Below are 25,596 nucleotides of genomic sequence, written 5' to 3' on the forward strand. Positions count from 1 at the left end.
CATGTCCTCCCCACAGGTTTCCTGAGCTCACATTTCTGCCCGTATGAGGGAGTTAGTCCATGACGTAGTCGGCGTGTCCCAGAGCACCACGAGGCCCTGCTGTGGTGGAACAACGATCCGGAGTGTTCTCCTCTCTCGTCGGGCATTTAACACACTGTTTGTATGTAGGCTAAGGAACTTAACCCTTATGACACAAAAAATACATGCAATGTATGCCGCCATACAGGAAAGTAACCACGATGACATTGTGTAGGCAGACAGCATACATTCGACGCGGAGGAATCGGTTACTTTGTGTCAATTGGAGTACATGGGCCGTGACACATTGAAAAATCGCTAGATGGCGTTTTTGATTCATTTATTGAATTGCTGAGACTGTTAGTGACCATTAGACTGTTGATTTCAATGGGCCCATGTAAATACATGGGAATTTATTATTTATTTATTATTTTTTGGTCATTTAAAAAAAAACTTGATATAGTATACAACAGGAGACACTCTTTAAGGATTAGTTGGTTTTAGCTAGCTAGCATGCTGCTAACGGAAGTTAGCTTTCTGAAGGGTCTACAGACTTGTGCTTAGAGTATGTTGTTCAGGGCATCCATGACCATCTGGGGTTCTAATTTCCAGCATTTTGGAGCTTCTTGAAAAATCGCTAATTAGCCACATGCTACTATCATGACGGGGTCAATTGGCATACACTTTTATGGGCCGGCCGAGTATGTGAAATGACCCTAAAATGGGTCATTTGACATACACTTTTATGGGCCGGCCGAGTATGTGAAATGACCCTAAAATGGGTCATTTGGCATACACTTTTATGGGCCGGCCGAGTATGTGAAATGACCCTGGTTATTTTAAGGGTATTTCTCCTGTTTTGTACCCATAAAATGTGTCCAAAACCTGGGTACTTGCATAGTAAAGCGACCATGGTGCTCCCATAAAGGACCAGGGCATTCATGGGAGTCTGGCGTTTCATTTTCAAGCAGTCTGGCATTCAAATTTCAAGCATTTTGGAGCATGTTGAAAAATCGCTATAGCCACATGCTAACCATTAGCCAAGCCTTCTAAAGCTTTTTTTGAAGTGAATATTGAGAATAAAAATACAGGGTCAAGGACCATGGGTTCAGACATCCCTGCCTGATGTGCCCCTAGGAGATGTGCCCCTGATCCTGGGTACTTTTCTTGCAAATTGACCATCTTCCTACCTTAGTAGAGCAAAAGTTAGGGTAAATTGGCAGACATGGCCGGCCCATACAGATGTAGTTGAAATGACATTTTTAAGGGGAACCAAATTGTGTCATTTGGAATACACTTTTATGGGCCGGAAATGTATGCTGAATGACCCGATGCCCTCTGGTGGCGAAAAACTGTCACGGGAGGATTGGACTACATTTAATACATTTTTTTTAAAATCATAACTCGGCGATCGAAGGTCAGAATTGAAATCTTTTTTTCCCAGATGTAGCGCGGGAAGGGGCACTGTGAGCCTGAGGTGTGTTTTGATTTTTAGCGCCCTCAAAAAGGCTCCAAAATGCAGCCCAAAGTTTTTGACCCCCGGACACGCGAAATGTATGCCTCGTGACCCCAGGGGGCAGAAGGCTGGGAGGTCATGGCTAGGGTTGGCTTTGCTGAAGTCAACAAGGACAATAACTAAGGAGTCCGGGTCGGTCCACATACAGCATCTGGACCCCGAGTGTCACTGTGCCTCCATCGAGACACCGACGAGGACGAATGAAGCGAACTCAGGGGGGAATAAAAGGGTTTTCCGTTTCTGATGAAAGTTTCCAGATCAGGAGGACAGTGCTGTCGGATCAGAGACCCGTTGTTGGAGTCGAAGCAGATTCCTCCACTCTTCGTTAGGGTATGGGTCAGGGCTCTGTGTCGCGGTCCTGGTTTGGATCCACAGAGCCAGGTCTCCGTGAAGCACACAACGGAGGGTGAGGAGAAGTGTCTGTCTCTCCCCACCAGCAGCTGGAGTTCATCCGGTTTGTTGCACAGTGAGCGGACGTTGGAGAGGAGTTTCCCGGCGTGGGTTAAGGTGAGCGCACCTTTCACCGGAACATCCAGAAGTTGGACAGAAGTTGAAAGTTGGAAGTAAATCCGCTGCGGTTGTTCCGCTGGCGCTCGTGAGCTCGTCTCTGGTACAGAGCTCCGGGACTCGCAGCAGAAACCGGGTTTAAAACCAAAGCAAGACAAAACAACACACACACACACACACCAGGCAGCCATCTGCACCGCCATCTTTAATGTACACAAGAACACTGATCACAACCAAACCAACACAAACAACAAAAAGGGCAAAATAAATGGAAAACAAACAAATTTATGAATTAATGAAAAAATTGTAGATGAACAAAACAACTGCATAAAAGGACGACATCATGTAAAAGCAATTCTCACCGAAGGATCTCAGGCTGTCCGCTGTATGGGGCTAACATTCCAACAATGTCACTTCAATCAGGGACATCTTAAAACGGGTTCTTCAACCAATAGGCCGCCACTGGAGAGGGATGTCAGAGACCTTGGTGCTGCATTCTGAACTAGTTTGGGAGATAAATAAAGAAATGAACTGATTATTTGGATCTACTTAGAATTGATTTTTGTATTGAATTGTAAGTATCTCCTTTGCTGCTAAAGTTGGATCATCAATGAACAGCTGTGTCTCTCCTGCAGGCGGCTGGTGGATCCAGAGGACGAGCTGGGGGACCTCCGGTCAGACTCAGTGCCCTCAGAGGTTCGGGACTGGCTGACTTCCACTTTTACCCGGCAGAAGGTTCTGACGTTGCGCCGTAGCGAAGACAAGCCACGCTTCCGCAGCATCGTCCATGCCGTGCAGGCTGGCATCTTTGTGGAGAGGTTTGGCTAGTTTGGTCTTCTCAACATCAAAGTCATCTGGGATTGTAGCCCCTTTCTAATAATGTAGTCACGATCTTCCATTCACAAATGTTTGAAGGATTCCCATTTTCCGACTGTAATTTTTTAAGATAAACATTTAAGCTAATTCAGGTTACCAATGCTAAGAAAGTGGAGTAAAGCAGCCTTACATTTTACATTGATCTATGTATTTATAGACATATATATTAATATATATTTATATATATAACAATATATAAATATATATTAATAAACAAAGATGTATATATATACAAATTAATTAAAAAAGACAGATATATAAATATGATGAGATGTCAGAGAGCTCGCCTGCGGACACACACACAAACACAAACACGTTACCTCATGTAGACACACTATATAGTTATCGGTTGTGTGCTCCACATCCGAACGAGATTTAACAAGTAAAAAGACAAATGTGTAGTACTTGATATCTTCTGATTGCCCCACTAGAGAGCTTGTAGTACCATATTACCCCACTCGAGAGCTTGTAGTACCATATTACCCATTATCCACTAGTGTAGGTACCATATTACCTCCTTACCTTTTTAGAGAGCTTTGTATTACCATGTTACCCCACTAGAGAGCTTGTAATATGTTACTTAATTAGAGAGCTTGTAGTACCATATTACCCCCACTAGAGAGCTCATAGTACAATATTACCCCCACTCGAGAGCTTGTAGTAACGTTAATACCCACTAGAGAGCTTGTAGTACCATATTACCCCACTAGAGAGCTTGTAGTACCATGTTAGATAGATAGATAGATAGATATATACTTTATTAATCCCCAAGGGGAAATTTGTCGAGACAGTAGCAGCAACACACAAGAATAAAAAACAAAACACAAAATATAAGAAACAGGGATGAAAGATATAGAAGTGTACAAGTAAGATAAAGTAAAATACAAAACAAAATATATATGTAAATATACAACACACATGCATACACAACACACAACAACACTGACAAATCCAATACAAAAATATTAAATATAGACAGAGTGCAAAAAGCAAAGTGTGTGTATGAGTGCAGAGCAAATGAAATGAAGGGTTAGGGTGATCTGGCAAGAGGTGAACTGTTGTAGAGCCTCATAGCCGTCGGCAGGAATGTTCTCCTGTATCTCTCCTTGTGGCAGCGGAGCGTGAGGAGACGTCTGGAGAAAGTACTCCTCTGTCCCTGTAGGAGGTGGTGGAGAGGGTGGTCCGGGTTGTCCAATATGGACACCAGTTTCTTCAACGTCCTCCTCTCCACCACCTGTTCCAGGTGCTCCAGCTGGCAGCCGATGATGGAGCCAGCCTTCCTAACCAGTTTGTTAAGACGGCTGGTGTCACCGGCTCCGATGCTGCTCCCCCAGCAGACAATGGCAAAGTGCAGCACACTGGCCACAACCGACTGGTAGAATAACTCCAGCATCTTGCTGCACACGTTGAAGGATCGAAGCTTCCTCAGGAAAGAGTCGACTCATCCCTTCTTGTACACAGCGTTGATGTTGGCCTTCCAGTTCAGTCGGCTGTCGATGGAGCCCAGGTACTGGACTACAGGCGGAGGCACCCCACATCTCCATAGGCGGAGTTGCAGAGAGAAGGTCAGCAGGTAGGTTCTCGTGCACATCTCCGACCTCCATGGACGACACACCACCACGTCGTGGTGAAAAGACCCAACAACCTGTATTTCGCCGTGACTGAGGAAACTCAACGCAGCTGCATCCATCGACATTCTGCACCAGTACCATCGAGGTGTTCTGACCGGTTTACATCACCGTCTGAATACCGGGAACTGCACCTGGGCGAGGGGCACTACAGCGTGATGCGATGCGGCACAAGCCGCATGGGAGGTGAGCTTCCGCCATCCTGGACGCTTATCGCAAGCGGTGCGTGGCAGAACCCAGCGGATGCTGAAGACAAAGACCGCGACCTGACGGCTTCGCCTTGTCAGGCAGGCGATACCGCGGTATCAAAGTACGCACAAACAGACGAGGACAGCTTCTTCCGGTCAGACCGTCGAGCTGCTGAATTAAGGACTAGACCCTCATTAACACTACACCAGGAACATATTCTGTGAAATATCTATAGCATAGCAGTGTATATATTATTATTGTTTATATATATATATTATATATATTGTATATATATATCATATATATATACATATATCTCAAGTGTATATTTTATTACATTGTTTTATATATATATATTGTCATGATGTATATTCTATTACACTGTTTTATATATATATTGTTAATACTTTCTTCTTTTGTGTGTGTGGATATTGTATAGTTTATTCTCATTCTTATTCTTTTTTTAGTCTGCTACTGCTGTCGGGTGTTTTGCATAAGAATTTCAAGCCGATATAATATACTTAAATAAAAAGGATGACAAAAAACTTGAAACTTGAAACTTGAAACCTCCTCCACCATGTCCACGTCCACGCCCAGGACACTCAGAGGGGGAGGAGCTGTCGCCTTCCTCCTGAAGTCCACCACCATCTCTCTGGTCTTGGCCACGTTCAGCCGCAGGTGGTTCTCATCGGCCCACTTTACAAAGTCACTCACCACTGCCCTGTACTCCTCCTCCCGTCCATCCCTAATACACCCGACCACTGCAGAGTCATCAGAGTACTTCTGCAGATGGCATGACTCCGTGTTATACTGGAAGTCACTGGTGTACAGGGTGAAGAGGAAGGGAGACAGAACAGTTCCCTGTGGGGCTCCAACATCACTGACCACCGTTCCAGACAGCACACGGCCCATTCTGACAAACTGTGGTCTGCCTGTGAGGTAGTCAGTGATCCAGGAGATGGTGGACGCGTCCACACCGGCCACCCGCAGCTTCTCACTCAGCAGCAGTGGCTGGATGGTGTTAAATGCACTGGAGAAGTCAAAGAAAGTGACTCTCACAGAGACACCGGTTCCATCCAGGTGCGACTGAGCTCGTTGCAGCAGGTAGATGATGGCGTCTCTAGAGAGCTTGTAGTACCATATTACCCCACTAGAGAGCTTGTAGTACCATGTTACCCCACTAGAGAGCATGTAGTACCATGTTACCCCACTAGAGAGCTTGTAGTACCATGTTACCCCACTAGAAAGCTTGTAGTACCATATTACCCCACTAGAGAGCTTGTAGTACCATGTTACCCCACTAGAGAGCTTGTAGTACCATATTACCCCACTAGAGGGCTTGTAGTACCATGTTACCCCACTAGAGAGCCTGTAGTACCATGTTACCCCACTAGAGGGCTTGTAGTACCATGTTACCCCACTAGAGGGCTTGTAGTACCATGTTACCCCACTAGAGAGCTTGTAGTACCATGTTACCCCACTAGAGAGCTTGTAGTACCATATTACCCCACTAGAGGGCTTGTAGTACCATGTTACCCCACTAGAGAGCCTGTAGTACCATGTTACCCCACTAGAGAGCTTGTAGTACCATGTTACCCCACTAGAGGGCTTGTAGTACCATGTTACCCCACTAGAGGGCTTGTAGTACCATGTTACCCCACTAGAGAGCTTGTAGTACCATGTTACCCCACTAGAGAGCTTGTAGTACCATGTTACCCCACTAGAGGGCTTGTAGTACCATGTTACCCCACTAGAGGGCTTGTAGTACCATGTTACCCCACTAGAGGCTTGTAGTACCATGTTGCCCCACTAGAGAGCTTGTAGTACCATGTTACCCCACTAGAGGGCTTGTAGTACCATGTTACCCCACTAGAGAGCTTGTAGTACCATAGTACCCACTAGAGAGCTTGTAGTACCATAGTACCCCCCTAGAGAGCTTGTAGTACCATATTACCCCACTAGAGAGGTTGTAGTGCCATGTTGCCCCACTAGAGAGCTTATAATACCATATTACCCCACTAGAGAGGTTGTACTACCATGTTGCCCACTAGAGTGCTTGTAGTACCACGTTACCCCACTAGAGAGCTTGTAGTACCATATTACCCCACTAGAGAGCTTGTAGTACCATGTTACCCCTAGAGCTTGTAGTACCATGTTACCCCACTAGAGAGCTTGTAATACCATATTACCCCACTAGAGAGCTTGTAGTACCATAGTACCCACTAGAGAGCTTGTAGGACCATGTTACCCCCCTAGAGAGCTTGTAGTACCATGTTACCCCCCTAGAGAGCTTGTAGTACCATATTACCCCACTAGAGAGCTTGTAGTACCATGTTACCCCACTAGAGAGCTTGTAGTACCATATTACCCCACTAGAGAGCTTGTAGTACCATGTTAGATAGATAGATAGATAGATATATACTTTATTAATCCCCAAGGGGAAATTTGTCGAGACAGTAGCAGCAACACACAAGAATAAAAAACAAAACACAAAATATAAGAAACAGGGATGAAAGATATAGAAGTGTACAAGTAAGATAAAGTAAAATACAAAACAAAATATATATGTAAATATACAACACACATGCATACACAACACACAACAACACTGACAAATCCAATACAAAATATTAAATATAGACAGAGTGCAAAAAGCAAAGTGTGTGTATGAGTGCAGAGCAAATGAAATGAAGGGTTAGGGTGATCTGGCAAGAGGTGAACTGTTGTAGAGCCTCATGGCCGGCAGGTATGTTCTCCTGTATCTCTCCTTGTGGCAGCGGAGCGTGAGGAGACGTCTGGAGAAAGTACTCCTCTGTCCCTGTAGGAGGTGGTGGAGAGGGTGGTCGGGTTGTCCAATATGGACACCAGTTTCTTCAACGTCCTCCTCTCCACCACCTGTTCCAGGTGCTCCAGCTGGCAGCCGATGATGGAGCCAGCCTTCCTAACCAGTTTGTTAAGGCGGCTGGTGTCACCGGCTCGATGCTGCTCCCCAGCAGACAATGGCAAAGTGCAGCACACTGGCCACAACCGACTGGTAGAATAACTCCAGCATCTTGCTGCACACGTTGAAGGATCAAGCTTCCTCAGGAAAAGGAGTCGACTCATCCCCTTCTTGTACACAGCGTTGATGTTGGCCTTCCAGTTCAGTCGGCTGTCGATGGAGACGCCCAGGTACTGGTCCTCCACCATGTCCACGTCCACGCCCAGGACACTCAGAGGGGAGGAGCTGTTCCTCCTGAAGTCCACCACCATCTCTCTGGTCTTGGCCACGTTCAGCCGCAGGTGGTTCTCATCGGCCCACTTTACAAAGTCACTCACCACTGCCCTGTACTCCTCCTCCCGTCCATCCCTAATACACCCGACCACTGCAGAGTCATCAGAGTACTTCTGCAGATGGCATGACTCCGTGTTATACTGGAAGTCACTGGTGTACAGGGTGAAGAGGAAGGGAGACAGAACAGTTCCCTGACAAACTGTGGTCTGCCTGTGAGGTAGTCAGTGATCCAGGAGATGGTGGACGCGTCCACACTGCCACTGCAGCTTCTCACTCAGCAGCAGTGGCTGGATGGTGTTAAATGCACTGGAGAAGGTCAAAGTGACTCTCACAGAGACACCGTTCCATCCAGAGTGCGACTGAGTCAAGCAGGCAGCAGGTAGATGAGTGTCTCTAGAGCTTCAGTTCCATATTACCCCACTAGAGAGCTTGTAGTACCATGTTACCCTAGAGAGCATGTAGTACCATATTACCCCACTAGAGAGCTTGTAGTACCATGTTACCCCACTAGAGCTTGTAGTACCATATTACCCCACTAGAGAGGCTTGTAGTACCATGTTGCCCACTAGAGCTTGTAGTACCATGTTACCCCACTAGAGGGCTTGTAGTACCATGTTACCCCACTAGAGGGCTTGTAGTACCATGTTACCCCACTAGAGAGCTTGTAGTACCATGTTACCCCACTAGAGAGCTTGTAGTATATGTTACCCCACTAGAGGGCTTGTGGTACCATGTTACCCCACTAGAGCCTGTAGTACCATGTTACCCCACTAGAGAGCTTGTAGTACCATGTTACCCCACTAGAGGGCTTGTAGTACCATGTTACCCCACTAGAGGGCTTGTAGTACCATGTTACCCCACTAGAGAGCTTGTGGTACCATGTTGCCCCACTAGAGAGCTTGTAGTACCATGTTACCCCACTAGAGGGCTTGTGGTACCATGTTACCCCACTAGAGGGCTTGTAGTACCATGTTACCCCACTAGAGAGCTTGTAGTACCATGTTACCCCACTAGAGGGCTTGTAGTACCATGTTACCCCACTAGAGAGCCTGTAGTGCCATGTTGCCCCACTAGAGGGCTTGTAGTACCATGTTACCCCACTAGAGAGCTTGTAGTACCATGTTACCCCACCAGAGAGCCTGTAGTACCATGTTACCCACTAGAGAGCTTGTAGTACCATGTTACCCCACTAGAGAGATTGTAGTACCATATTACCCCACTAGAGAGCTGCCTCACTAGATGCGGGGCTACTTGTGGTCCCTAGAGTCTAAAGTAGGCCAAGCTCCTCCTCTTTTATGGAACCAGCTCTACCTTCAGTCCTGGAGACTCCGCCCCCTCGTGGAGACTGAAGACTTTCCTCTTGATGGTCTGATAGTTAGACCTGAACGAGGTTCACCTGGTCCAGACCTAGAGATGCTGCTAGAGGCTGAGAGGCTGCTGGGGGACGCTAGGGTTAGGGTCACATGACATCTATTGTTCATCTGGTCACATGACATCTATTGTTCATCTGGTCACATGACATATATTGTTCATCTGGTCACATGACATCTATTGTTCATCTGGTCACATGACATCTATTGTTCATCAGGTCACATGACATCTATTGTTCATCTAGTCACATGACATCTATTGTTCATCTAGTCACATGACATCTATTGTTCATCTGGTCACATGACATCTATTGTTCATCTGGTCACATGACATCTATTGTTCATCTGGTCACATGACATCTATTGTTCATCTAGTCACATGACATCTATTGTTCATCTAGTCACATGACATCTATTGATCATCTGGTCACATAACATCTATTGTTCACCTGGTCACATGACATCTATTGTTCATCTAGTCACATGACATATATTGTTCATCTGGTCACATGACATCTATTGTTCATCTAGTCACATGACATCTATTGTTCATCTGGTCACATGGCATCTATTGTTCATCTGGTCACATGACATCTATTGTTCATCTGGTCACATGGCATTTATTGTTCATCTAGTCACATGACATCTATTGTTCATCTAGTCACATGACATATATTGTTCACCTGGTCACATGTCATCTATTGTTCATCTGGTCACATGATCTCTATTGTTCACCTGGTCACATGACATCTATTGTTCATCTGGTCACATGTCATCTATTGTTCATCTGGTCACATGACATCTATTGTTCATCTAGTCACATGACATCTATTGTTCATCTGGTCACATGACATCTATTGTTCATCTATTGTTCATCTGGTCACATGACATCTATTGTTCATCTGGTCACATGACATCTATTGTTCATCTGGTCACATGGCATCTATTGTTCATCTGGTCACATGACATCTATTGTTCATCTGGTCACATGACATCTATTGTTCATCTGGTCACATGACATCTATTGTTCATCTGGTCACATGACATCTATTGTTCATCTGGTCACATGACATCTATTGTTCATCTGGTCACATGACATCTATTGTTCATCTGGTCACATGACATCTATTGTTCATCTGGTCACATGACATCTATTGTTCATCTGGTCACATGACATCTATTGTTCATCTGGTCACATGACATCTATTGTTCATCTGGTCACATGACATCTATTGTTCATCTGGTCACATGACATCTATTGTTCATCTGGTCACATGACATCTATTGTTCATCTGGTCACATGACATCTATTGTTCATCTGGTCACATGACATCTATTGTTCATCTGGTCACATGACATCTATTGTTCATCTGGTCACATGACATCTATTGTTCATCTGGTCACATGACATCTATTGTTCATCTGGTCACATGACATCTATTGTTCATCTGGTCACATGACATCTATTGTTCATCTGGTCACATGACATCTATTGTTCATCTGGTCACATGACATCTATTGTTCATCTGGTCACATGACATCTATTGTTCATCTGGTCACATGACATCTATTGTTCATCTGGTCACATGACATCTATTGTTCATCTGGTCACATGACATCTATTGTTCATCTGGTCACATGACATCTATTGTTCATCTGGTCACATGACATCTATTGTTCATCTGGTCACATGACATCTATTGTTCATCTGGTCACATGACATCTATTGTTCATCTGGTCACATGACATCTATTGTTCATCTGGTCACATGACATCTATTGTTCATCTGGTCACATGACATCTATTGTTCATCTGGTCACATGACATCTATTGTTCATCTGGTCACATGACATCTATTGTTCATCTGGTCACATGACATCTATTGTTCATCTGGTCACATGACATCTATTGTTCATCTAGTCACATGACATCTATTGTTCATCTGGTCACATGACATCTATTGTTCATCTAGTCACATGACATCTATTGTTCATCTGGTCACATGACATCTATTGTTCATCTAGTCACATGACATCTATTGTTCATCTGGTCACATGACATCTATTGTTCATCTAGTCACATGACATCTATTGTTCATCTGGTCACATGACATCTATTGTTCATCTGGTCACATGACATCTATTGTTCATCTGGTCACATGACATCTATTGTTCATCTGGTCACATGACATCTATTGTTCATCTGGTCACATGACATCTATTGTTCATCTAGTCACATGACATCTATTGTTCATCTGGTCACATGACATCTATTGTTCATCTAGTCACATGACATCTATTGTTCATCTGGTCACATGACATCTATTGTTCATCTGGTCACATGACATCTATTGTTCATCTGGTCACATGACATCTATTGTTCATCTGGTCACATGACATCTATTGTTCATCTGGTCACATGACATCTATTGTTCATCTAGTCACATGACATCTATTGTTCATCTGGTCACATGACATCTATTGTTCATCTAGTCACATGACATCTATTGTTCATCTGGTCACATGACATCTATTGTTCATCTGGTCACATGACATCTATTGTTCATCTGGTCACATGACATCTATTGTTCATCTGGTCACATGACATCTATTGTTCATCTGGTCACATGACATCTATTGTTCATCTGGTCACATGACATCTATTGTTCATCTAGTCACATGACATCTATTGTTCATCTGGTCACATGACATCTATTGTTCATCTGGTCACATGACATCTATTGTTCATCTGGTCACATGACATCTATTGTTCATCTGGTCACATGACATCTATTGTTCATCTGGTCACATGACATCTATTGTTCATCTGGTCACATGACATCTATTGTTCATCTGGTCACATGACATCTATTGTTCATCTGGTCACATGACATCTATTGTTCATCTGGTCACATGACATCTATTGTTCATCTGGTCACATGACATCTATTGTTCATCTGGTCACATGACATCTATTGTTCATCTGGTCACATGACATCTATTGTTCATCTGGTCACATGACATCTATTGTTCATCTAGTCACATGACATCTATTGTTCATCTGGTCACATGACATCTATTGTTCATCTGGTCACATGACATCTATTGTTCATCTGGTCACATGACATCTATTGTTCATCTGGTCACATGACATCTATTGTTCATCTGGTCACATGACATCTATTGTTCATCTGGTCACATGACATCTATTGTTCACCTTGTCACATGACATCTATTGTTCATCTGGTCACATGACATCTATTGTTCATCTGGTCACATGACATCTATTGTTCATCTGGTCACATGACATCTATTGTTCATCTGGTCACATGACATCTATTGATCATCTGGTCACATGACATCTATTGTTCATCTGGTCACATGACATCTATTGTTCATCTAGTCACATGACATCTATTGTTCATCTGGTCACATGACATCTATTGTTCATCTAGTCACATGACATCTATTGTTCATCTGGTCACATGACATCTATTGTTCATCTAGTCACATGACATCTATTGTTCATCTGGTCACATGACATCTATTGTTCATCTGGTCACATGACATCTATTGTTCATCTAGTCACATGACATCTATTGTTCATCTGGTCACATGACATCTATTGTTCATCTGGTCACATGACATCTATTGTTCATCTGGTCACATGACATCTATTGTTCATCTGGTCACATGACATCTATTGTTCATCTGGTCACATGACATCTATTGTTCATCTAGTCACATGACATCTATTGTTCATCTGGTCACATGACATCTATTGATCATCTGGTCACATGACATCTATTGTTCATCTGGTCACATGACATCTATTGTTCATCTGGTCACATGACATCTATTGTTCATCTGGTCACATGACATCTATTGTTCATCTGGTCACATGACATCTATTGTTCATCTGGTCACATGACATCTATTGTTCATCTGGTCACATGACATCTATTGTTCACCTGGTCACATGACATCTATTGTTCATCTGGTCACATGACATCTATTGATCATCTGGTCACATGACATCTATTGTTCATCTGGTCACATGACATCTATTGTTCATCTGGTCACATGACATCTATTGTTCATCTGGTCACATGACATCTATTGTTCATCTGGTCACATGACATCTATTGTTCATCTAGTCACATGACATCTATTGTTCATCTGGTCACATGACATCTATTGTTCATCTGGTCACATGACATCTATTGTTCATCTGGTCACATGACATATATTGTTCTTCTGGTCACATAACATCTATTGTTCATCTGGTCACATGACATCTATTGTTCATCTGGTCACATGACATCTATTGTTCATCTGGTCACATGACATCTATTGTTCATCTGGTCACATGACATCTATTGTTCACCTGGTCACATGACATCTATTGTTCATCTGGTCACATGACATCTATTGTTCATCTGGTCACATGACATCTATTGTTCATCTGGTCACATGACATCTATTGTTCATCTGGTCACATGACATCTATTGTTCATCTGGTCACATGACATCTATTGTTCATCTGGTCACATGACATCTATTGTTCATCTGGTCACATGACATCTATTGTTCATCTGGTCACATGACATCTATTGTTCATCTGGTCACATGACATCTATTGTTCATCTGGTCACATGACATCTATTGTTCATCTGGTCACATGACATCTCTTGTTCATCTGGTCACATGACATCTATTGTTCATCTGGTCACATGACATCTATTGTTCACCTGGTCACATGACATCTATTGTTCATCTGGTCACATGACATCTATTGTTCATCTGGTCACATGACATCTATTGTTCATCTGGTCACATGACATCTATTGTTCATCTGGTCACATGACATCTATTGTTCATCTGGTCACATGACATCTATTGTTCATCTGGTCACATGACATCTATTGTTCATCTGGTCACATGACATCTATTGTTCATCTGGTCACATGACATCTATTGTTCATCTGGTCACATGACATCTATTGTTCATCTGGTCACATGACATCTATTGTTCATCTGGTCACATGACATCTATTGTTCATCTGGTCACATGACATCTATTGTTCATCTGGTCACATGACATATATTGTTCATCTGGTCTCATGACATCTATTGTTCATCTGGTCACATGACATCTATTGTTCATATCGTCACATGACATCTGTTGTTCATCTGGTCACATGTCATCTATTGATCATCTGGTCACATGACATCTATTGTTCATCTGGTCACATGACATATATTGTTCATCTGGTCACATGACATCTATTGTTCATCTAGTCACATGACATCTATTGATCATCTGGTCACATGACATCTATTGTTCATCTGGTCACATGACATATATTGTTCATCTGGTCACATGACATCTATTGTTCATCTGGTCTCATGACATCTATTGTTCATCTAGTTACATGACATCTAGTGTTCATCTAGTCACATGACATCTATTGTTCATCTGGTCACATGACATCTATTGTTCACCTGGTCACATGACATCTATTGTTCATCTAGTCACATGACATCTATTGTTCATCTGGTCACATGACATCTATTGTTCACCTGGTCACATGACATCTATTGTTCATCTAGTCACATGACATCTATTGTTCATCTGGTCACATGACATCTATTGTTCATCTGGTCACATGACATCTATTGTTCAGCTGGTCACATGACATCTATTGTTCACCTGGTCACATGACATCTATTGTTCATCTGGTCACATGACATCTATTGTTCACCTGGTCACATGACATCTATTGTTCATCTGGTCACATGACATCTATTGTTCATCTGGTCACATGACATCTATTGTTCATCTGGTCACATGACATCTATTGTTCACCTGGTCACATGACATCTATTGTTCATCTAGTCACATGACATCTATTGTTCATCTGGTCACATGACATCTATTATTCATCTGGTCACATGACATCTATTGTTCATCTGGTCACATGACATCTATTGTTCACCTGGTCACATGACATCTATTGTTCACCTGGTCACATGACATCTATTGTTCATCTAGTCACATGACATCTATTGTTCATCTGGTCACATGACATCTATTATTCATCTGGTCACATGACATCTGTTGTTCACCTGGTCACATGACATCTATTGTTCATCTGGTCACATGACATCTATTGATCATCTGGTCACATGACATCTATTGTTCTGTCCATCCTGGAGAGGGATCCTCCTCTGTTTTTCCCCTGAAAGGTTTTTTTCTATTTCTTGGGAGTTGTTCCTGATCCGAAGTGAGGTTAGAGGTCAAAGGTCAGGGATGTCTATGTGTACAGATTGTAAAGCCCTTTGAGTCAAATTTTTAATTTGTGATATTGGGCTATACAAAATAAACTCAATTGAATTGAATTATAAACATTGCTGTCGTGAAGTCAGAAGGTTTTCTTGACAAAACTTCTCACTGCAAATGTTCATTAGAGATAAGAAATTTAGTTTGAAGAAAACTGAAGATGTTTAAAATTCTGACCACACTGTTCCGTGTCGCGTTCAGTGTGCGTGTTTTGACACGGTTGTGGAATGTGTCTGTGTGTGTGTTATCTCTGTGACAGGATGTACAGACGGAGCTCCAACATGGCCGGTCTAAGTTATCCCCAAGATGTCATCACTGTGCTCAAGGTATTCATCTTGTTTGTACAGTGCAAAGCTTTTTCATTTTGCGGTACGCTGACAAGGATGCCATTAATAAACCACAGCAAGTGGCTTGTCGACTGAGGAGGTAACCGCTCCTTTAAGACATCTGTGGTCTGCCCACATTCACTATTTTCCTACGCAGTGTATTAGAAGCTGTCATCTGATTCGTTCCACTGTTGTGCAATTATATCTGTTGCGTTTATAAAACCCTGAAAACAATGTTTTAAATGTTTTATTCACGAAGAAGCAATAATTAGGCCCACACACAAGAACACTTATCAATAGATATGATCAGATCACAACAATAATATAAAAAATACCAACACTGTTTTACATTGGTATGAAAGCATCTGGACTAATGTCATGGGTATTTTCATACCAATGATCATTCTAAATAAAAAAGGACCCGTATAAATGAACAGATGATGGGTTTACAGACAATCATGTGCCAATGGAACTTGCTTCTGTTTATTTGTGTCCTAGGACGTGGACATGTGGTCCTTTGATGTGTTTGCACTGAACGACGCCAGTGGGGACCACGCTCTGAAGTTTGTCTTCTATGAGCTGTTCACCAGATATGACTTGATCAATCGTTTCAAGGTATGCCAGCAGACTCCTTGTGTGATCATATGTGGATTTCATTCCAGACATTTGCTCATACCTTGTTCAAATGTGTCATAGAAAGGATCGTATCGATGAATAATAAAAGCACGATACAAGTAAAGTCCATTTAGCATTCAGCTATAACGTTCTTTAAAAGCTGATTTATATATCATTACAATAGCAGCCTGTGATTTGTTTTTGTTTTTAATCTTCAAATTTAAATATTCAGCTGTGAAACAGCATAGTTCCAGCCCAACATGATTAGTTCAAAAGAACTGATGTTGCATCTGCATGCAAATTACAATGTTACACTAGTGTAACATTGTAATCACTATGTCCGGTGTTACTTTACATGTCATTTAGCTGACCCATTTTTCCAAAGTGACGTATAATCATGTTGCATTCATACACCATAGGCAGAGGGAGCAATTCAGGGTTCAGTGTCTTGCTCAAGGACAAATAGACAAAGGGCGGGGTTTGAACCGCCAACCCCCTGTTTGACAGACGGCCCTGCTAACCACTGACCCACGGTGGCTCCTAACCCTCTGTAGATAAAGACCATTTCATGGCTTAGTGTTCATGTACTCTTTAATTCTACTGTGCAGCTTTTGATTCGGTCACGTTAGCCGACTGTGATTCTGTATTTCAAGACACACACACATCTGAGTGTGAGGTGATATGAGTTATTATAACATGTTGCTTCTGCTGAAATATCAACATTTGATATATATATATAAAAGTGATTTAGAGAAACTGACTGCAGTCTTTCCAGAATTCTCAATTTGAAAGGAGAAGGAGGGGCTTTCCAGAGTAACAGTGAATGTTGTCATCACTGGGGTTTTTACTCTTGCTTTAGTTGTAATAACTCTGAAAGAGTCAATATACTTTGACACTGAATTTTTTACAATGGGGAATTTAATGTGTACCTGCATTACAGTTATGTGCACTTCTGGTGATATGTAAAGCAAAATAGGTGGAGTACTTTTTTTCATAAGAAACCCTGTTGTATTGCACCTTCTAATGAGCTCCATCATTCAAGTTTCGTTTGAATAGGTTTGTCCTGCACAATCGAGAATACTCTGGAGTTCTGCTTCATGGGCATGTGGCCGTGGTCAGCTCTCATTTATATTGCAGTAGTTGTCATTGTACCTAATTGTTGTGTTTTCTCTACTGAAGATCCCTATCTCTGCCCTCATTTCATTCGTGGATTCGTTGGAGGTGGGCTACAGTAAACACAAGAATCCTTATCACAACCTGATGCATGCTGCTGATGTCACACAGACCATCCATTACCTGCTCCTCAAGACCGGCATGGTGGTACGTCTCGACTTGGCTGAATGCAAAAGGACAATATTGTCAAAGCATCTTACAAGTCACTCAGCACATAGAGCTTTTCATAACTCAAACCCCAATCAGGGCAATAGAAATTACAATTGATTGATGATGTCAGAGTTGTTGAGACTTTTATTGGGGACGATGTGTTTTACAGCAAAGACACCACAACAGAAAAAAGCCTTTTCAGGGAAGCAAGACAAAATCATATATTTAGATCATCGTTGAAATTTTATCTTGTGTAACCACATTAAAGAAACATTACATTTTTAATAGGATTAGATATATCTCTTTTCAAGACTGTAAGAGCCACAAGTGTAGTTAGTGAATCAGAATTTACAGAAAGTTTATAATTTACCTTCTGAATTCTGGAATAATTCATGTTAGCGCTCCATGGACGAGATTTAATGACGTCATTATAGCAGCAGGTGGATCGTAATGAGCTGCATTAGGCACTACGGCACATAGTTTTTCGACCATAATAAATCGCAACAGATCGTAATAGATCGTAACAGATCGTAACATATCGTATCATATCGTACAATACCGTAACATATGTACCATGTTGCAACATTATGTAACAGATCGTAACATGCCGTAACATATCGTAACATGCCGTAACAGATCGTAACATACCGTAACATTACGTAACAGATCGTAACATGCCGTAAAATATGTAACATGTTGTACCATTATGTAACAGATCGTAACATGCCGTAAAATATGTAACATGTTGTAACATATCGTAACATACCGTAACATTACGTAACAGATCTTAACATACCGTAACATTACGTAACATATCGTAACTTACCGTAACATTGCATAACAGATCGTAACATATTGTATCATATCGTAACATGCCGTAACATATCGTAACATACCGTAAAATATGTAACCGTAACATGTTGTAACATATCGTAACATTACGTAACAGATCATAACATATCCTAACATATCGTAACATTACGTAACATTACGTAACAGATCATAACATATCGTATCATATCGTAACATACCGTAAAATATTTAACATTACGTAACATGTCGTAACGTTACGTAACAGATCGTAACATTACGTAACAGATCATAACTAACTAAGGATGGGTTAAATGCAGAAGTGTATATTCTATTCTATAACTTGATGGTAAGCTAGAGTTTATTTATTTTGTGTATGGAGTTAACGTTTTTTTGCTAAATAAAATAAAGTCAGAAGGAAAAGAAGGATTCGATCTGATGTTATTGGCGAAAGGAAAAGGAACTCAATGTGTCTTTAGCATCTTTAAGAACCACGGCAACGGAACGCCGCCACAAAGACATTTGGACTTTTAGAATGAGACAATTACTAAAAGGAGGACACATCGCTCGCTGTGAGAGAGAGAGAAGTTGGAAGGTTTGCACTCCAATGTAAATAGTCTTCTCGACTATTTGCGAGGGCCAAAGAGAAAGTGTCCAAGAGGTGTTTAAGTGTCAGGGTTAGTAGTCAGTGATAAAAGAAACAGATATTGAGTATGAGTCAAACCAACTCGCCCCCCAGGGGTACAGAGGCCTCTGTTCAGGCAGGATAAAAGTGTCTTTTTATTCTCCGAGTGAATTTAACTCGATCTTTTTCTCCCTCACATTCCCGTCTGTCTCTCAATCAGCACTGGCTAACTGAGCTGGAGATCTTTGCCATCATTTTTGCAGCTGCCATCCACGACTATGAACATACAGGAACCACCAATAACTTCCATATTCAGACCAGGTAATCCCCCCATCAATCACTGCAGTTGCTGAGGACATTATAGACCAACTTTGAATAAGCTTCCATGATTAGAAAAAGAAGAGACACAGAAAGGGTCAATAATAAAGGGCTGCACATTTCTCTATTTTCATTTCTACAAACATAGTTTGCTTTGCCTCATACATTATGATCGTTGTTACGACAATGAATATTATTATTTCCATTTGATCCAAACCCTTTTTGAAGTAGCTTTGTGGGATTTGCAGGTCCGACACAGCCATGTTGTACAATGACCGAGCGGTTCTGGAGAACTACCACGTCAGCGCTGCGTACCGCCTCCTGCAGCACGACGAGGACATGAACATCCTCTCTAATCTCTCCAAAGATGACTGGAGGTAAGCGGACAGCGCTGAGGGTGACATGGCGTTGTTTTCACAGCTGTTTACATTTAATGAAGATTGATTCAGAAATAATAATTGTAATGGTCGCATATGTCTGTCTCTGTGTACGGCACCAGTAAATGGTAAATAAGTTTGTATATTATGTGAATATATATATGTATATATATATATATATACATAAACACACACTAAACTATACAACCCATGATTTCCAGTATCATACCGCTGTAGGAGTCTACATTTCACATACTCTGTGCTTCCTTCTGGTACTTTTATGGAGCGATTGCTGAAGAAACTCAGACTTTGGGAAACGAGGAGTAACCAATGGGAATTTTGGAGTAAAGGAAAAATAAATGATAGTGTGAATATTTTACAAATACTAGTTACCTTGGGGGTCAAACAGAGTTTTTGGGAGGAGGGTCGATGTAGCACTGAACTGCTGTGAGCAACAGACAAGGTTTTTTTATTTAACAGCATTGAGATGAATGTATCTCATACAGTATTCCTGATTTAACGTTCTCTAAGCTTCATATGTATTTTTAATTCTGAAGGGAACATGAATCTTTGTGGCAATACACTCAATGGTTTTTAAATCGATGTTACTGTACCGTACGGTTTCAGGGAGCTGCGAGCGCTGGTCGTGGAGATGGTGCTGGCCACAGACATGTCGTGCCACTTCCAGCAGATCAAAGGCATGAAGAGCCTCCTGCAGCAGCCTGAGGCGTGAGTAGTGGAGTCACTTCTATTCACTCAACTTATCATGCTCACACTAGCAAATCATGACGCAAAGTTGGATTTAACACTATTATAATAATTTCAGATATCACGAGAGGGGAAATGTTTTGTGGTGTCGGGTGAGGGTTAGTAAAGGATACACGTCTCTGGAGAGGAGTGGTGTTCATACAACATGTCACTTCACTGACTCGTCCTCTAGCTGAGGAAACATGGTCCTGGAACAAAGATGATCTGGCCCCATTTGTTTGTTATAATATATTATTAGTAGGGCTGTCAGCGTTAACGCGTTAATCTATGCGATTAATTTGGCCGCGTTAACGCACTAAAATATTTTAACGCAATTAACGCGTTTTTTTTTTTTTTTTTTTTTTTTTTTTTTTAAACCGGGGCAGTACGGTTTGACACTTTCCGTTTTTAAAACAATCATTTCTCCGCGAAAATAAGGATCATAAATGAGTTTAACTCGTGGATGAATCAGTCGGGTTTCCTCCTGCTCCTCCTTCCTCCCGTCTCCCCCTCTGATACACAGAGGAACGGAGGGCGACGTGTCGGGGGACGCGGCGCGGAAAGAACGCGACACACGAAACCTTCAACGTGATTGGTCAATCCGTTTGTCTGTCAACATTTCGGGGGGAAAAAAACCAATGAACACTCAGTAAATCACAAAGGACCTCCCACCTCACAGGTTAGGCTCATTTAGCAGCCTGTCAGTCAGAGAGCAGAGAACACGGCACCAGGACAATGAGGCTCATTTCAGAGCTGAGATTGTTCTGGAATGTTTGATGTAGAACACGTGGGGGTGTGTCACATGCAAAAGACTAAACGGTGAATTTAATTTATTTTGTAAAATGTATAAAATGCCCCCAGCCTCCAGAGGGTTAACGTGACATATTTGAATGTCAGTCAGTTACCAAGGCCACTGGTTCTGCTGCTGTTCAATGTTAAAGATGACAGGACCAATGGGGTCTCAATATACTTTTTTTTTTACTAATCTGATGTTTCACTGAAGAAACAATTTATCATCCACGATATTAAATACCTCGCTGGCACTTTATATGTAGGAGCCTCTTTGAAAACACAGCTCTGTGTGAAGTTTTGTCTTTAAAAAGAAGGGAAACACTTTTAACCCTTGTGTTGCCTTCGGGTCATTTTGACCCGATTAAATATTTAACCCTCCCCCCACCTTTGGGTCATTTTGACCCGATTCAATGTTTCACCCTCCTGTTACCTTTATATTTACTAACATATTTTACCCTTTGGGTTCAATTTGACGCCAGCAATTAAAACCTCCAGAAAATTATTAGAATTAATATTGTTTTCCAAGTTTAAGTGTGAGGCACTTTATGTTTGTTTGTTGACTACCGAAAGAACACCGACATTAAACATTGAATGGGGTCAAATTAACCTGAAGGCGGCAGGAGGGTGTAATATTGATTCGGGTCAAAATGACCCGAAGGCATCACAAGGGTTAAACGGTGAATTTAATTTTTTTTGTAAAATGTATAAAATGAGCCCAGCCTCCAGAGGGTTAACGTGACATATTTGAATGTCAGTCAGTTATCAAGGCCACTGGTTCTGCTGTGTTCAATGTTAAAGATGACAGGACCAATGGGGTCTCAATATACTTCTTTTTTTTTTTACTAATCTGATGTTTCACTGAAGAAACAATTTATCATCCACGATATTAAATACCTCGCTGGCACTTTATATGTAGGAGCCTCTTTGAAAACACAGCTCTGTGTGAAGTTTTGTCTTTAAAAAGAATGAACTTTTAACTTTTAACTTTTAATTGCGATTAATCGCGATTAATCGCGATTAATTAATCGCAATTTCAAAAGGTGCGATTAATTAGTTAATTTTTTTTAATCGATTGACAGCCCTAATTATTAGTACTACTTTCTTTTTTTTATAATTTTTTTCTTTTTCGTTAATTTATAAAGTATACAACAGCACAGGTGTAGTATTCAATATATACCATCCAGTCTTTCAAATTAAATAGCATTGAACATTTTTGGGAGAGTGTACATACAAACAGAGAAATACATCAGACAAGGGGGAGACTAGGGAGGGAGAGGGATAGAGGTCGGAGAGGTTTCCTAAACTAGAGCAGCGTTGCAGGGTCATTCATTTATTATCTCCACAGGATCTGTCCGTATTGGATTTGCATATTTCACCCACTTGTCCCAGAGTTGAATAAACATACTTCCCTGAAGGCGGAGGGAGAAGGTGATCCTTTCCATAGCACGGATGTCATTTACGATGTCTATCCACTCCTGAATCGTGGGGCTCAGGGAGCAGCCAGCGTCTGGTGAGCGCTTTTTTACAAGCGGTTATTAAAATGCCAAACATGTATTTATCTTGTCGCCCTGTTTGAAAATCAAATTTTCCAAAGAATAAAGTTTCAAATTCCAGGGGCAAGTCAGTGTTAAGTATGATTTCCAATATTTGATGGAAGTCTGCCCAGAAAGGCCTGATGACAGGGCACTCCCAAAATATGTGCCAGTGATTTGCTTCTTGAGCCCCACACTGTCTCCAACATGTGGCTCTCCTCCCGCGAAGCGTGCCTTCTGCTTCGGTGTAATAAAGAAACGAATAACACACTTCCATGCAAATTCCCAACATATATGAGAGTTGGTACATTTCCATTGGAATTTACACACATCTAACCAGTCTTCGTTTGATATTGAGAGGTTGCCATCTCTTTCCCATTTTTCCTTTACATATATTGCAGTGTGGGATTTTTTTGTCATAAGGCCCTTGTAGGATTTAGAGATAATACCTCTGTTTGATTCGCTTTGGTAGGCACCGAGAAATATTCTTAGTATTGGTTCATCAAGGTCTATTGTATTTCTAATGTTAAGTTCGAAATGGTTGCGTATCTGGAGATATCTATAAAAATCAGATTTTTCAAGACGATATTTTTCCCTTAGGTGTTCAAAGTCCTTTAGTTGTCCTTTATCTGTCAAAGAATAGTATGTCGTTATACCTTTTGGGATCCAAGATTTAAATCTATGATCCATTTCATTTGGTTTGAACCCCGGGTCATAGGCACACCATTGAAGTATTTGTAGTTTATGATCTAGTTTATATTCTCTTTTTATCATGTTCCAGATTTTTAAATTGAATTTGATCCATGGGTTTTGTAAATTGTCTCTAAGTTTTCCCAGGTTTTTGTGTGCTAATACTACTTGAATTGGGGGGTCATTCATAATAGAGAGTTCAATATCTTTCCACCTGGCGCAATAAGATGGGGTACACATGTTAATTAAGGGTTTAATCTGAACAGCATAGAAGTAATTATTATTAGTACTCCTAATGTACTATATCAGTGCTTTAACATGTACTCTTTTCTAAAGCTAGAGTGGGGTTAGGGTTAACCCCACCTGTATACCTGCCTGCCTGTCTACCCACCTGTATACCTGTCTGCCTGTCTACCCACCTGTATACCTGTCTGCCTGTCTACCCACCTGTATGTCTGCCTGTCTACCCACCTGTCTACCCACCTGTATACCTGCCTGCCTGTCTACCCACCTGTCTACCCACCTGTATACCTGCCTGCCTGTCTACCCACCTGTCTACCCACCTGTATACCTGTCTGCCTGTCTACCCGCCTGTCTACCCACCTGTATACCTGCCTGCCTGTCTACCCACCTGTATGTCTGCCTGTCTACCCACCTGTATGTCTGCCTGTCTACCCACCTGTATGTCTGCCTGTCTACCCACCTGTATACCTGCCTGTCTACCCACCTGTATGTCTGCCTGTCTACCCACCTGTATACCTGTCTGCCTGTCTACCCACCTGTATACCTGCCTGCCTGTCTACCCACCTGTATGTCTGCCTGTCTACCCACCTGTATGCCTGCCTGTCTACCCACCTGTATGTCTGCCTGTCTACCCACCTGTATACCTGCCTGCCTGTCTACCCACCTGTATGTCTGCCTGTCTACCCACCTGTATACCTGTCTGCCTGTCTACCCACCTGTATGTCTGCCTGTCTACCCACCTGTATACCTGTCTGCCTGTCTACCCACCTGTATGTCTGCCTGTCTACCCACCTGTATACCTGTCTGCCTGTCTACCCACCTGTATGTCTGCCTGTCTACCCACCTGTATGTCTGCCTGTCTACCCACCTGTATACCTGCCTGCCTGTCTACCCACCTGTATGTCTGCCTGTCTACCCACCTGTATACCTGTCTGCCTGTCTACCCACCTGTATGTCTGCCTGTCTACCCACCTGTATGTCTGCCTGTCTACCCACCTGTATACCTGCCTGCCTGTCTACCCACCTGTATGTCTGCCTGTCTACCCACCTGTATGTCTGCCTGTCTACCCACCTGTATACCTGTCTGCCTGTCTACCCACCTGTATGTCTGCCTGTCTACCCACCTGTATGTCTGCCTGTCTACCCACCTGTATACCTGTCTGCCTGTCTACCCACCTGTATGTCTGCCTGTCTACCCACCTGTATGTCTGCCTGTCTACCCACCTGTATACCTGCCTGCCTGTCTACCCACCTGTCTACCCACCTGTATACCTGTCTGCCTGTCTACCCACCTGTATGTCTGCCTGTCTACCCACCTGTCTACCCACCTGTATACCTGCCTGCCTGTCTACCCACCTGTATACCTGTCTGCCTGTCCACCTCGCTGTGGTTGCATTCACAAAGAGTCCTTCGGACACACACAGAGGAGGAGAAAGCAAAGTGTGCCCCTTTAATACATAGATTTCTCACAGCTTGCAT

The 25,596-nt window shown here is 42.3% G+C and overlaps 1 protein-coding gene across 1 annotated transcript in view; it reads left to right on the plus strand.

The window, feature by feature from the left end:
• The window catches only part of LOC130202360 (dual specificity calcium/calmodulin-dependent 3',5'-cyclic nucleotide phosphodiesterase 1C-like), a 75,764-nt gene that overhangs the window by 23,266 nt on the left and 26,902 nt on the right, over window positions 1-25,596 (plus strand). Inside the window, exons 3-9 of the mRNA XM_056427848.1 lie at window positions 2,676-2,858; window positions 15,979-16,045; window positions 16,544-16,660; window positions 17,840-17,980; window positions 19,639-19,739; window positions 19,985-20,113; window positions 20,741-20,842. Of these exons, the coding sequence (XP_056283823.1) occupies window positions 2,676-2,858; window positions 15,979-16,045; window positions 16,544-16,660; window positions 17,840-17,980; window positions 19,639-19,739; window positions 19,985-20,113; window positions 20,741-20,842 (840 nt within the window). The remainder of the gene's footprint in view (window positions 1-2,675; window positions 2,859-15,978; window positions 16,046-16,543; window positions 16,661-17,839; window positions 17,981-19,638; window positions 19,740-19,984; window positions 20,114-20,740; window positions 20,843-25,596) is intronic.

This window comes from Pseudoliparis swirei, chromosome 12 (genome assembly GCF_029220125.1).
Source record: "Pseudoliparis swirei isolate HS2019 ecotype Mariana Trench chromosome 12, NWPU_hadal_v1, whole genome shotgun sequence".
In the NCBI taxonomy this organism is placed as follows: Eukaryota; Metazoa; Chordata; class Actinopteri; order Perciformes; family Liparidae; genus Pseudoliparis; species Pseudoliparis swirei.